General features: G+C 47.8%; 1 protein-coding gene across 4 annotated transcripts; it reads right to left on the bottom strand.

Moving 5' to 3' along the window:
* Positions 1-7,865: 7,865 nt before the first annotated feature.
* Positions 7,866-14,838, bottom strand: CDPF1 (cysteine rich DPF motif domain containing 1). Of its 4 annotated transcripts, XM_023509451.1 has the most exons (5): positions 14,787-14,838; positions 11,162-11,255; positions 10,937-11,049; positions 9,878-9,989; positions 7,866-8,187 (listed from the first exon to the last, which is right to left on the bottom strand). In XM_023509451.1, exons 3-5 carry the CDS (start codon positions 11,047-11,049, stop codon positions 8,041-8,043), a joined length of 372 nt encoding a protein of 123 aa, XP_023365219.1. In that variant the 5' UTR covers positions 11,162-11,255; positions 14,787-14,838; the 3' UTR covers positions 7,866-8,040. The 4 variants fall into 4 exon arrangements, with proteins under 4 accessions (XP_023365219.1, XP_023365217.1, XP_023365218.1 ...); XM_023509449.1 differs by having other exon boundaries at positions 10,937-11,255; XM_023509450.1 differs by having other exon boundaries at positions 9,893-9,989; positions 10,937-11,255.
* Between the last annotated feature and the right edge of the window lie 98 nt (positions 14,839-14,936).

The following is a 14,936-nucleotide window of genomic DNA, read 5'->3' as shown; positions in this document are numbered from 1 at the left end:
TCAAATGCTGGTGACAACTGGCTAATATCAGGACTTGGAAAATTAAGGGGGCATGATGTTCAGTGATCTGATAATTTTAGCTCACCCAGTGTTAATCAGTGCACATTTCTTTACATCGCATTAGTAACTGACCATTTAATTAACTGGTAACCTTGAAATAAGCGCCTGGCTTCCCTTCCTACTACTCTTTTGACTCTGTGCTACTTTATAATTTTGAAAACTAATCAGCACTTTTTTTTTTTTTTAACAACAATTACAATTCTGTAAATCTAGATGCATCCAAAGGTTAGGTATTTTAAAAGCAGCAAAATATTTATTTGGAAGACTTCACTTCTGTTTCCTGAAACTGAAGGAGGACAGTGCTCTGCTTTGGAATCACAGGATTGAGATTTTAAAGAACTATTTGATAAGCTATCAAGATGCAGCTGTGGTTTTGTTTTCAGTTCACTGTTTCCATGGTCGTAACTAATATGTGGAAAAGCCTACTTCCAGGTTTGTGCAGAAGAGCCCAGAAAATGACGTCTCCAGCCCCTGGACCGTTTTAAGCTAGCGTCTGCGGTGAGCAGGAGGAAGGCCGGCTGCGAGGGTGCTGGCCCCCTCCTTGCCCTCTGTTCCTGTGAAATCGGAACCAGCTCACTCATACCGTCTGTGGGCATGATTATCTTTTTAGGGACAAATTATTTGTAAATGTTCTTCTGGGCCCCATTTGGCAGCTCCTATGTCTTTTCCTATGTTGCTTTTTACAATGTGATGCTTTATTTTTTAACTCTTGGTGGTGGCACATGCTTCCTGGACTGACGAGGAGGCTTGTGTGACTTTACCGCCTGGGCTGGGAGGGGCTGCCCCTGACAGGGAGAGAGGGGCACAGTATCCTTCAAATGGCAGTCTCACTCAGTCTCAGATTGCACAGCAGTTACTTTTTTTTTTTTTTTTTAACAAACATTTAGATCGTTAAGTCTCTTCCCCCACCCCACTCTGTGTGTAAGGTCATTTTTCAAACATCTAAAATAGTTATAGCCTTAAAGCTTCTCAACCTCAGTTCAGCTGGGAAGGCAAAGTCGATATGGCAATTTGTCTAGAACACAAGGACTTGGAATTACTTTCTCCTCCTGTCTACCTAGAGGATTAACTGTGCCTCCTGCCAGAACTGGGCTGGAACTGCCAGTGCCGGCTGTGACCTCCATGGGTGCCACCGCACACCTTCTGTGTCCTCGAGGCCCCTCCCCTATCTCTAGAAAATCTGGTGCTTCTGAGGCTGTTATGTAAAGAATGTGCAGGACTGACAGGGATCAAGTTCCCAGCTCCACGTTATGAAAATATGACAGCAAAAAGGACAATGAAACTGTGAGACTTTAACTAGAAAAAAAGTGGAAGTCATGATTAGGATAGCCTTTCTTAAAGATCACACACTTAGTGGTGTTTTGGTTTTGTTTTGTTTAAGATTTAATCAGAGGGTCTGCTGGCCAGCAGCAACAGCCAGTCTGCCCCAGGGTCCTAGGAGTCAGAAGCAAATCCAAGTGTCACCACGCCAGTCAGAGGTGAGCCTCACTCTGAGGAAGCTAGCCCCTAGCCACATGCACAGCCATTCACTGTTCTTGCCTAGAGTGAGAACTCCCTTGTTCAGCGAGACTCATTTCGGGCTCACAGGCTGTTGTCCAAGGTCATGTGCACGTTGCCTCCATACCATGCAGCTCTTGCTCTGGTGTGCTCTGGACAGGTGCTGTTCCTACAGGCCTGACCTAGGAGAGGAGGCTTCAAAGTTTTATGAGAAGCCATTAATTCTACTTAAATTTTTATAAAACCTATTCAAATATTCCCTATTTGAAGCCTTCAGCTGTAACAGTCAGGCTGGTGCTCTGTGGGAGCTCTGGGATGCTGGGCAGTATTAGTGAGGGTGAAGGTGGTGTCCCCGTGAAGCCAGAAGGGAGCCTACAAGTGATCTCAGCTTGAAAGTCACCCAATGGTGTTCACTGGTATTAGCGGGGAGGAACTACACATGCTCCCATTTCTTTAAGTCACTAATTGCTACTCAATGCCAGAATATTTTGGATCACCCAAAGATTTCTCAGGGTATCAACAGTCAAATGCAGGCTGATTATGCACCAGTTCAAAATGCTGCAGCATTTGCAATAGGAGCTGTTAGAGAGTGCATTCATTACACTGATTTCTAGGTTTCACTAGACCTCAGAAAGGGTACGAAAGATATGTCTTAAGGGATTCAAGGAGTTTCAGACCCATGTGGGGTCCACTTCCTCTACCAGAGAACAGAGGAGATCAACTTAACCCACCCTTCATTGTTTAAACCTGGTTCTTCATTTTCTCAACTTTTAAAAGCAAAAAGTGCCAAACTCCTCAGAGACCACGGAATTACCAAATAGTCTGGTTTCACATGCTGACCAGAATGAAGGAACACCCGGGGCTCATCTGAGACGGGCCTCCACGTGCTGGCCAGATGCAGGACTAGGGGCCAGGCGCAGGCTGCTCCCAAATCCACTGGGAGCCGAGCACCAAGCCCCTCCCCTTCTGCATTCTGGGCATTTCCATCCATGTGCCCCTCGTGCTGGATTCTGCCCTGACCACCCTTTGGAGGCAAGAAAACCACTCAGGCATGAGGCTGCTTGGATGACGTGCAGAATTTTCAAAACAGGACACTTCCAGCTACAGCAGCAAGAGCAGCCCTAGAGGTGGCGTGGATACTGAGAACACCAGCTAGTGACCATTCCTCCTCCCTACCCTGCTCACCAGTTTACCCTTAACTTTCCTCCATCTCTGATGGACACAGAATTTCTGCCAGGATACATGGAATGAATGTGCAGAGGGGTAGAAAGAAACCCAGCCCTTGGGGCACTCAGAAGCTTGCAGGAGCTTTCCCTAGGATTTTTTTTGAGGGGGAGCATAGAGGTACCTTTGCACTTGTTCTGACACATTTCTTGCACTGGCTATTTAAGACTCTAAGGGACACAAACTGCCTTGAACATTGTCTGCAGGTTACAGGGACAGCACAGCACCCCAGAGCTGAGCAGAAGTTGGTGCACAATGCTAAGTAAACTATTAATTTAGCCGCCACCTCCACTAAGTGCTGTGTACTAGCTACCTCAATAGGAGCTGCAGCAGGCACCCTTAACATCAGGGTGCACCCGTGCTGGGCCCTTGGTGTCTCTGTAGTCAGGCCATTTGTAACCAGGGCTCCTTAAGCATGCGCACACCTGTGGCTGCCTGAGCACAAAGAAAGGAAAGCTTATGGTACTTTGGTTTTTAAAGGGAGCCTTAAAAGTATGTACATGCATAAGTTGTTGCCACAACTTGGTGCACTGAGACTGGGCGTGACCCGGGTTTAGAATGGCCCAGTCTGCAGTAGCCCGTGTCCCTGCAGGAGCTCCCCTCTTACCTGTGCCTGCTAGCCAGTGGAGAAGTCCCTTTCTAGGAGTGATCCTGCCCGGGAGATGACAACAGGAGCCTCAAAGCAAGCCTTAATACCCCATGACTTTCCCAGGTCTGGCTCTTGGCGTGCACCTGCAGCCTGGTGTTTGATCCCAGGCATTTCCTGCCTCCAGCTCCTACTGTGACAAAACCACTGTGTGTCCGACCATTGTGGCACTCGGCACATTTGATACTTACCAGCCAGATGCATGACAGAGGGAGATTTGTATCCTGACCCAGTAGTCACGGCTGTCTTCGGAATGTCTCACTGAACTCCAGTTTAAACCCAGCAGGCCCAGCACTCCCCGTTGAGACTGAGGCCACCTCCCCAGCACCACCTCAACTCAGGAGGCCTCTCAAAATGCAGATCCCACCAGGAAAACGGGTCAGGTGCTTACAGCCAGCCACCTGTGCTGTGGTTCCTGACAGCTTGCAAAGCAAGTTCCTGTAGTCTCCTGTGCACTTTGGGCCTCATTTTAAAATGAAAACACCAGCCTCCGGATGTACAGCCATGTCCTTGGGCCCTAGGCACTGTGCACTTTCTCCATGTCCTGTGGCCCCTGCTCTTCCATGGCATTGACAGCTGACAAGGGAGAGGCCAGATGGCCGGACTGAGAGGCTGCAGCCATCCACCTCCCCCCCACCCCGTTCTGAGGATGGCCAGCTGGTCCTCTGCAGTAAGCACTGCCTGCCTGATGCGGTGCCCTGAGCCATAAGACTGTGAGTTCAGAACAGGCGTGTAGGTTCAGGCAAGTCAAGGGAACTGCACTGTTCCTAGAAGTCACAGACCAGGATGGACACCCCCACCGAGCATTCACTAATTACTAACGAGGTCCACAGAGTGGCTCCAGTGAAGTATTTGTACTTATCAGTTTAAAGTGGTCCAGCTTTTCTTAATGTGATCCAAACTGATTGTTCAGCTAGGTGGGAATTCCTTTCCAACCAGATCTTTGCATGGGGCCATCGGGGACTGTGGGGCTGTTCTGACTGTGATGGTGGAGCCGTCTTTCCTGCCTGTTTTCAGATGTCACAGTCTAGAAGTGAAACACGAGCCCCTGCTATTCTTCCGGGAGGAGCAAATGGAGGGTTGTGACAAATGCTGCTGGACCTGCCTCAGCTGTCCAGGTGTCCTCAACTAAAGGACACCTCACCATGGGCCTCGCTGATGCTTTTAAACCCAGTGTTCCTCCTACTGTGAGGGTCTTTCTACTTAGATCTAAAAATAGGCTCCAAATGTTGAGCTCTAGGTTTTTGCTGGGATTTATGTTTTTTAGGGGCCATCCAGAATTCAGGAAAATGTCATCAACCCCATAGGTTAGTTAGGGTAAGAACAAGGCACAAAGTTTGGTCTGACTTAATATGGGAGATCCATTATCCTTCTCTGGAAACAACAATACACACTAAAATGTGAAATTGGAAGTTTTGCTTAAAAAAAAAAATAGATGAGATGCTTCATGCTTTAGTTCTAAGTAATGACATAATGCCTCCCATGCTATTTTTGTGGAATGCAGAAGCTTCTTAAAGTTATTTCAGTGCCGTGGGCTGCAGGCTTATCACAAAAGCCACGTGTACAGCCCCTCATTAGGGCAGAGAGCAAGAGGGGTGGTGCCCAGATGCCTGAGGACATGATCGCCTATCTGGAACAGGGCAGCCAACTGACCATTTGCTTCTCAGAATTTCAGTTTCAGACACGAGTAATAAAATCAGTTACTTCCCTGATAAATTCTCCCCAACCCCTTTGTGGGCAGGGCGGGGCGGGGCTGCTGAACACACATAGCCACATGCTCGAGTCCTCTGCCAAGACCAGACCAGACTGTCCACATGCAGTGTTGGATCTTAACCCAAGCAGCATCAAGTACTTTAGTGGCCCATGGTTATTAGACCCATTATTTGCAAAGAATTGTTTTAAGGTAAGAGATATTGATGCTTGTATCATAGAAAATTAAAGTTTTGTTTTTTTTTAAATTTAAAAAGTTGCTAGTTTGGGTCAAATGCATGGCTTTCTAGGGACAGTGGTGAGCCCAGGGCAGGGAGTGTGTGGCCACCCGGAGGGGATGCCTGGGCACCTTTCCAGGCCCAGGGTCTCAGCTCTGCCTCCCAGAGGCATTTAGGCTTCAAGCCCTGAGGACAAGTGAGTGGCTGATCTTTTCACAGTATCACTCACTTTTGGAAACGTCACTTTTCTTAAAGGCACAGTCAGTTCCTTTTTCAGGCCTAAAAAGAAATGTACCTCATAAAAGAAAGGCCGCTTGGTCCCTTTGTGGTGAGACTTCAGTGTTCGTGTTGAGTGTCACTATTTTTTCTACACTGTGTGGCAAAAAGAACTATATTAATAGCTGTATTTTACATATTGTGATTTTTTTTTACAAATATCCTACTACAAATATTTTACTAACTTACAATCATTCATCGAATAAGAGACATTTTAATTCTTCTGAAATCAGTGTTAATTGATATATATTCTTAAAAGTCTGGCTCTTAAACCTACTGGAAACACAAAGAAAGTTGACATAAAACGGATACAACTGTGCACACGTGTACACACACAGCTTTTCACTTCTGAGCCAGGCAGAATTTACTTTCCATGTGTAAATCTGTCCCCTTCACCACCCTTCTTATGCAGGAAGTGCAGGTGACTCTCCCTCTGCACTTACCTATCCAGTTAGAGCCACTGAGTTCATATTGACAGTGTTTTGCTAAAGACCCATTACTACTCTTGTTTAGTAAATAGCTGTCTGCTTTTCAGGGAATTGTTACCCATAGGTTATTACCAAAGAACTCTGGCAATTTGAAATATTCTGATTAAAACTGTTTGTACATGTTGAGTCTTGCCATCCTCCAGATGGTCTAGCCTGAAGCATAAAGTGGAACCCACAGCTCCATGAGTTCCTCAGACCACCTCAGTATCTTCTCTCTGCGGTCCATGATGCCATTACACTAACACCCTGGAGGGAGGGCATGCAAGAAGGGCCAAATCCCAAAGTGAGGATGGTGCTTGGTTCCTCGGCAGGTGTTCATTGGTCCTGCCCTTGGTTGCCTCATGCTCCCAGGATGTTTAGGGGCTTCAAAGCCTTTGTTCTTTACACCAGATGGGAGCAGTTGCAGTCAGAACTTTTGAGCAAGCTCTGGCATCCTCTCCAGCTTCATTCTTTCCAGGGTCGGGGGAGGGTGGTGTTTATCAGGGGCCTCAGGAATTACAGGTGCACAGAGTAAGGCAAATAGAATTTTTCTAGCCACATTAACTGATTGTTTCCAGGCAATTAGAAAATGACTATAAAATAACCTCATTTTTGTAAAATCTTGTGTCTTCTTCATTTTCCTATTAGGAGATTGAACTGACCATATGCATTGATTTATATCCTGAATTTATGGGAACTTACATGTTTGGAATGTCCTACTGTAAGACTGATGAATGTAAAGAATTAATTTCAGGGTACAGTTTTGCCTTAATGTTTTAAAAAAATAAACTATTTTAAAAAATGTTTTGGTGAGTTTTGGGTGATGCTGTGAAATGGTTTAGTTTGAACAAACCAAATCCCCAGCTGTAGGGTCTGCGACAGTGCCCGGCACCCCTCACCTGACTGAGGCTGTCTTCACCTATACAGGCCCCTTTGTCCTTCAGTGTATGTACAGAATGGATCAGGGACATGTGGCCCCACAGTATGACACCCTTTCATTTGAAGTAACATGAAAAAGGAAGCTTTTAAAAGCCTGGGCACTTAAATAAACGAGAACACACACAGTCAGTAAGAGCGTTTTACTACTGTTCTATCACAGGACAGCTGGCCTTGCAGGAGTAAGACAGAGTTCACACAAATTGCTCCCAGGGAAGCTACAGGGGACAAGGGTTCGTCGTGGGAGGCAGTGCTGCAAGAACACCCGCAGGCTAGGAGACTGGGCTTCACGGCCCTGAGGGCCAAGTTCCAGGTGCTGTGGCCAGGCTGCGCCATCTCCAGGTGCGGTGGGAATGCAGGATGCCCGTGGCACTCCTGACCCAGGCAAGGGACAGGGAACATAATTGGTCCTGAGCTACAGCTGAGGGAACTGGAAAGGCCCAGAGCCAGCACTCAGCTTCCAGGAGACCCCACCCCTGCTGGCCCAGAGAACATGGGAGAGTTGGGTTGTCTCCAAATGTTTCAGTGGAAGGATTACTTTTCAAAAACAGCAGCTGGTTCTTTGGGGTTTCCATTATAAACAAAATAATCAATATTTAAAAATAACATTTCTTAAGCCTCACGCAAGGATGTGAAGTAAAGTCTAGACCTACCTACTAGCTCTTGGAGGCAGCCACCATCAGTGGTTTTCACTGCCACCCTGCACGGCACCTTCTCCTATGCACACCTGCAGGCAGTCCCTCCTGAGGGAGGTCTCCCCTCACAGTCACCTCTGAGCAGCCCTGAGGGAAATCTGGTGCCTGCCTTTGGGGCTACCCTCTTAGCATGGCTCCCATGGCTCTGTTGCTGCTGCAAGCTGGGCCCAGCTCCCTTGGGCCACAGAAGCTGCTCCTGACGGCCTAGAAACAGGCTGGGCATGGCGGCTCCCAGCTCTGTGGCATCCCTGATCCTGATGGGCCTGGAGCTCTGTGCATGGTGCTGCCCGCTGCCTGGGCAATGGCCTTGCTCACGGCTGAGAACTGGGCTGGCTGGAAGGCCTTTTTGACAGGACTTTTCTTTTCTCCAAGTCTTGCCGAATTTCCTGAGGAAAAGCACTGATGTTCTTCTGGACACAAGGGAGGCAAAATCTCTTGGAGTAGAATAGACTGCACTCCTGAAAGTAGGGGAAAGTCAGGGCTGGCACCCTGGGGAAGATGCAGCTCCACTCAGAGGCCAGCCCTTCACCACATGCAGGGACCTGGGCAGGGCCCCCTAGGAGGCCCAGAGCCAGGGGACATGGCCAGAGCCAGGCCAGCAAGAGGGAGGGAGGGGCCTGAGGGCCTGGTAGGGTGTCCAGGAGAGGCAATGAAGACCTGGGCCACAGTGGGAACAGCTGGCATGGGATAGAAAGACTCCGGGGTCCACGCTGCTCCTTCACAGTGAAATGACAATGACAGGAAGTAGCATGGGCCACAGCCACAGAGGATGGAAATGGATGCTGTGTGTGGAGGACACCTTGCCAACAGGGACCACCTGCTCTGGACTCGCATACAGAAAAAAGTAAGTAACTTTTGTTTTATTTGGGCCCTCTATTTGAGGGGTTTCCTCATTCTGGCAGCTTAGAGAGCATGCCTCACGTAAGGAAGGCTGTCCTTCCTGCAGCTTTTTTTTGAGACAAGAGTCTCACTTGGTCACCCTTGGTAGAGTGCCATGGCATCTTAGCTCACAGCAACCTCAAACTCTTGGGTTCAAGTGATCCTCTTGCCTCAGCCTCCCAGATAGCTGGGACTACAGGCGCCTGCCACAGTGCCCAGGTATTTTTTAGAGACAGGGTCTCGCTCTTGCTCAGGTTGGTCTCAAACTCATGAGCTCAGGCAATCCACCCACTTCAGCCTCCCAAGTGCTGGGATTACAGGCGTGAGCCACCTCGCCTGGCCTTCCTGCAGTTCTTGAGTCACTCGGTAACAACCTACCACCCAATCAAAGGAAGCTGGAGACTTCTGATCCCTTGTGGGGTCCCTCCCCTTGCTCACCAAGTATAGCCAAATTCAAGGTGTGGCATCAGGGCTCCTCACCCCTGGCTCACCCCACCTTTCCAGTCTTCACTCACAGCTTCCTCTCAACTGTTAGCTACTCTATGCACCTAAAACGCTCCCTACACATCTTCCCTCCAGGCCTCTGCCTATCGCATCCACCTGGCCGTTGTTAGTGTGGTCTGGGACACAGCCCCCTGTGTGCACCTCGGTCTATGGCAGATGCCTGGGAACTTCTCAGGCCAGGACCACTCTGGCCATACAGCCACGCTCTGAAAGCCACACAGCTACACCTCTGTCCATCCTTGGGTTTTCAGCTGTCCAGGGACACCTGGCCCACTCAGCCTCTCTGAACCTCATTTCCTCATCTATAAAATGGGTGTAATACTACTTTACCTGACTAAATTGGGTGCAGGACTGAAAAAAGCCTCATGTGTAAAACAGGTCCCAAGCACAGGGCCTGGCACACAACAATTGATCAAAAAAGGACAGTCCCTTCTTCTCAGAGGTCCCTCCAAGTGCACACAGAAAGGTCACCATCCGTGGAGAGAGGGGCATGGCTGTCTGCACCATCAGTGAGAGGGTGAGGACCTGGCAGGGCACTGGGGATAGGACAGCGCCTCCAAGAATCTACTTCTATTCCTCAGGCTGAGAACTTCTAACTGACCTTCACTTGCCCCCTCACCTGTCCCCTCTGTCAACTGTAGGATAGACAGCTGGGCTCTAAGGACCCTCACAACCTCCCTACTTAGAGACTGTTTTGGGGTCTCTTGGAGGCTCTCAGGATCAACACAGCAAGGACAGGTGCCCCAGGTGCGCACTGTTACCCACCGGGCCCACACACACCAGTCTACCGCACAAGCTGCAGCAAGAGCCAAGGATCAGGAATCCAGCCTTGTCAGAGGTGAAGGGGTCCTTCATGACATAGCTTTCCTCCAGGAGGCTGCAGAAGAGTAACACCAGCTGTCAGGTGGTATGAGCAATGCCCTGCAGCAGTGTGGGCCTCCACACCTCTGCATGCCTGCATGGCTCACTGGGGCAGGGGACTGACTCACCGGTGCTGCAAGGTAGTGATGAAAAGGCCCAGCAGTTGGGGGCAGCACTGGAACTGAAATCAGACCTGCTCCCAGCTCTGTAACTGCCATGGTGGAGCGAAATGCCCCCTCACACCAGAAGGGCTGATACAAAATGAGCTCCAGACCCCAAACTGATTCACAGCCTAGGGGCATAGGGCTCTATCTAAGTGCCCCAAGCCCTCCCTTATGTCCCGAACTGCTTGCTTCCATACAGGGAGAACCTGGCACTTCTTCCAGCCTTACAGCCCCCGGAGGCAGGCTGGCCTCATTCTGACATCAGAATAGATCACAGGAAACAAGGATGACACCCAGGTTCCTGGTCAGCAGAAAACTGTAGCCAGAAGAAGCTGGAGGTCAAGAAATCAGTCTCAGGCCTGCTCTGGGCAGGTCTGTGGGAAGCTGGTCCTCATGACTCACTCCCATTAGTGCAAGAGCTGCAAAGAGGATGGGCTTCCCACTAAGAAAGTGTCACAGCAGGAATGGCAACAAGAGCACAGCCTGAAGGTGGAGGCCACCAGGGTCCCTTGTGTTTCCACCTGCTGAACTACATCAGCCTGGGCCACAGAACCTCTGAGGAACTAGTCTTGAACTCTGGGCTGGGAGTGGAGGAAGGGGTTAGGAAGTTCTGGAGGAGTCAGATGGTACTCAAGCCTTGCCCTGGGCCTCCTAGGTCACACCTGAAGCATACTGAGCCTGGGCAGACATGGGCCTAAAGCACAACACCCAAGCCACATGTTAGACTCAGGCGTGGCACCTGCCAACTAGCTCTGAGCATGGGCTTCCCTAGCACTGGCCCAGAAAAGTATGTACTCACACCACCGACTGGGTGTCAGGGGGCTTCTGTCCCACGTAGCTGTATGGAGCTGTCAAAGCACAGAGCTCACACTCAAACACACCCAGGGGATGGCGCTCTGCCTCAGATACCATCTGCAAGATCAAGAGAATGGGGTGCATCACCTTGAGAACCAAGAACCACCCACATCCTCAAGCCTCCCCACCTGCTGCATACTTTTTACCAACAAAACCCAACCCCACTCACCTTCTAGGGAACCTCAGGTCCAGAGCAAGAGACCTTGAACAGGTCACATGTTACTTTCAACTGCACATGAGAAATTCACCAAGATAGGCTCAAACTTTAAAAGAATAAAATCAGAGTATGTTCTCCAATCCCAAAATAATTAAGTAAGAAATCAGTAACAGAAAAATACCCAGAAAATCCTCAAATATCTGGAAATTAAACATTTTCCTAAAGAAACCATAGTTCATAGAAGAAATCAAAGGGAAATCTGAAAATATTTTTCTAATGAAAACTGAGTAAAAACTAAAATACAACATACCAAAAGATACAGAATGCAGCTTAAGCAGTGCTTAGAAGGAAATTCATAGCTTTAAATTTATATATTAGAAAAAAATTTTTCTAAGTTTCTAATTTAAGAAACTGTAGAAAACCAAATCATATCCAAAGTAAGTAGATACAATAAAAAAAAAATTAAAGAAATACAAAATCAACAGAAAAAACTCAATAAAACCAAAGCTGTTTATTTTTAGTTTTTAAAAAAATCCAATAGAATTGATAGCCTCTAATTAGATGACTCAAAGGAAAAAAGAAGATACAAATTACCACTAACAGGAAAGAAAGTGGGAACACCACAAGACTAGAGACAGTTAAGGGTTACTAAGGGAAGTTATGAACAACTTAGTACCAATAAATCTGACAATTTAGATAAAATGGACAGATTTCGTGAAAAACACCAATTATGAAAAGTACTCAAGAAAAAAATAGGAAACCCTGTATCTACTAAGAAAATCAAATTCATAATCAAACCTTTTCCTGGAAAGAAAATAAAACAAAAGAACATATAAAAAAACTTCATGCCTAGAAGACTTTTCTGACAAATTCTGTCAAGCACTTAAGGAAGAAACTCAGAAAACAGAGGAAAAAGGAACACTTCTGCAGTAACTTTATGAAGTCAGTACAGTATCATATGGACAATAAAACCGCCAGTATGACCCTGATATCATTCATCAGGCAAAGCTATTACAGGGAAACTACAGGGTAATATCCTTCATGACGGAAACACAACTGAACTCAGTATGTAAGAAGCCTAATGCAGCATGACTACGTGACTTTATCCCAGGTGTGCAAGGTTGGTTTAACATTCAAAAAACCAGTGAATGCAATCCTCAATAATAAAAGGAGAAAGAAAGAAAATTATATGTTCATTTCAATAGACATAGAAAAAGCACAACAAAATTCAAGGCTGTCAGTGGTGCTGGAAGAGCCCAGCTCCCACTTTAAAACTAAGTGGCTCCTCAATTCCCTTCCTTGGCATTCAGAGACTCTTTAATTTGGGAGCCACCTTCCCTGCTCCCCACTATATCTCCCTTCATAAGCCAAGTTACCATTCAGCTGGCTCAATCCTCCAGATATTCCTGGACGTTCTCACCTCCTTGCCTTTTGCTCCAGCTATTTCTTCCATCTAAAGTCTTCCCCCACAGATCTACCTAAGGATTCCCTCTGGCTGTCCTGAAGATTTTATCTTTGACTTTCAGCAGGTTATGTAAATATCTAAGTATTTTTCTTTTAAAGTTATTTACCCTTATGGTGCTTCTTTAAGCAAATTCTTTGATCTGTAGTTTGATACCTTTTATTTGAGGGAAAATTTAAATATTTTTTCTGCTGAGATTCTAACTGTAAATGTTATATCACTTGATATTGGCCAAACTTCTTGGAAGCTCTGTGGTGGGTTTGTATTTACAAAACTCTTTTCTCTTTGTGCTGCAGTTTGGATAATTTCTCCTGACCTATCTTGGAGTTCACTGACTTCTTTTCTGTCAGCTACATCAAATCAGTTAATGTTCCTTCTGAAGGCGTTGTTCCCCAGCACTGTTTTTAATACTAGTATTGCCCTTGACTCCAGTCTCCTCTTCTGAAATTCCCCATTTGTTTATGCATTTTGTATGTCTTCTTTATGCCTTAACATATTAATCATACTTTTTTTTGTTTGTTTTAGGCAGTCTCACTTTCCCACCCTTTGTGGAGTGCGTGGCATCATAGCTCACAGCAACCTCAAACTCTTGGGTTCAAGTGATCCTCTTGTCTCAGTCTCCCAAGTAGCTGGGACTACAGGCACCCACCATAACACCCAGCTATTTTTAGAGACAGGGTCTTGCTCTCACTCAGGCTGGTCTCAAACTCCTGAGCTCAAGCAATCCACAGGTCTCGGCCTCCCAGGGTGTTGGGATTACAAGCTGTAATCATACTTATTTTCAATTCCCTGATAGTTTTAACATCCAGGTTGTATGATTCTGTGGATTGTTTTGATCCTTGACAGCAGGAAGTTTTTTTTTATTTGCTTTTATTTCTGTATGTTGCAAGTTTGGTTGAAAGGTGGGCATTTGGTAAGATAGTGGAGGTAACTAGTAAAACAAGACCCATCTGTTTCGACTGGGCCTTTGTATGAGGTATTGAATCAATCACATTTGAGATGATCTCAGTTCACTGGCTTCACATTTCTCTGCCCATACTTAAGGTGAAAATTCATTTGCCTAGAGAGAGGTTTTCTCTGTCATCTCCACCCTAAACTTTAGGTCGCAAGTTGCAGCTGCTAGTTCTGTTGTCCTGATCCAGCTGTAGTCTCATGCTCTGAGGAATCCTGCCCCTTCCCAGGTATAGGAATCTCTATCAGTGGTTCTCAACCTGTAGGTTGTGACCCACAGGAAATGTATTAAAGGGCGGCGGCCTTAGGAAGGTTGAGGACCATTGCATACAATTGTAGGAATTTCCTGTCTCTCTTCTGGCAGGGGTCCCTTTTCTCTGTTCTACCAGGGGCTCTATACCCTCATACCAGTTCCCACTTGGTCAACATGTCATTACAACTTTCAGCAGAACTCTTAACCTGCCGGTATGGAGGTCCGGCTCATGCTCACCTTTGGTTTTCAGAGGCTCCTGTCTTTCCTGAGATTTCTGACTAATTGCTTGCCCTGTGACTTCAGCTATTTAATGTGTTTCAAAAAAAGTTACGATTTGGTAGATTACCCAGCTCTTTGCCTGCAGAATTACTACTTATCTTTCCATGTTCTTATCAAAAACAACTGGCACCTCGCTCCCAGTTCTGACCTCTCTTCTAAACCTGACAGTGTAGTGTATGTATGTCAAGAAATGACTTCTGAGTTGGACAACCCCAGATGTAAATCTTGGAAGCACGGGTCACAAACGATTACAAAAGAATTAAAACGTAGTTCAGGCGTGTGTGATCCCAATCCCGTTTCGCGACTGCACAATGGAACTACCAAGGCCCCTGCCGCGGCCACTGGGAGCCCAGCCACGGCGGCCCAGCATCTGCGAACCTTCACACATGCCCTCCCAACACCTGCTAGCACTACTTCCCCGCACCGCTCGCACAGGGGACCTGGCAGCGTACGAGATCAGGCGGCTCCGCACCGCGAGGCCGACACGCTGGAGGCTCGGGCCACCGCCACTCGCACCCTTTCCTGCGTCCTCTGTTCGGTCCCCAACCCCGCGAGCGGCCGCGGCGACCCCAGACGCTCGGGACTGCACAGGTCTCCAAGTCAGCGCCAAAACCGGACCCCGAGAGACCTAGAGCACGGGCCCGACCCACGGTGCGCTCGCCACCGCAGGCCGCCGAGCAGAGCGCACTCACCGCCAGCCCTGCAGCTCGTCCCCGCGTCCTGCAGCGCGTGCGCGGCCCCGCCCCGGAGACCCAGAGGTCCGGGCACAAGCGCAGGCGCGGGGCGAGGGCGGGGCTTGGCGGTGGTCTTCCGCTTCCCCTGAGTCTTTCCGGTCATTGCAG

The sequence above is a fragment of the Otolemur garnettii genome, unplaced genomic scaffold (genome assembly GCF_000181295.1).
Source record: "Otolemur garnettii isolate 467f Iridium unplaced genomic scaffold, OtoGar3 scaffold00007, whole genome shotgun sequence".
Lineage (NCBI taxonomy): Eukaryota > Metazoa > Chordata > Mammalia > Primates > Galagidae > Otolemur > Otolemur garnettii.
This window is presented reverse-complemented; position numbering and strand designations above follow the sequence as displayed.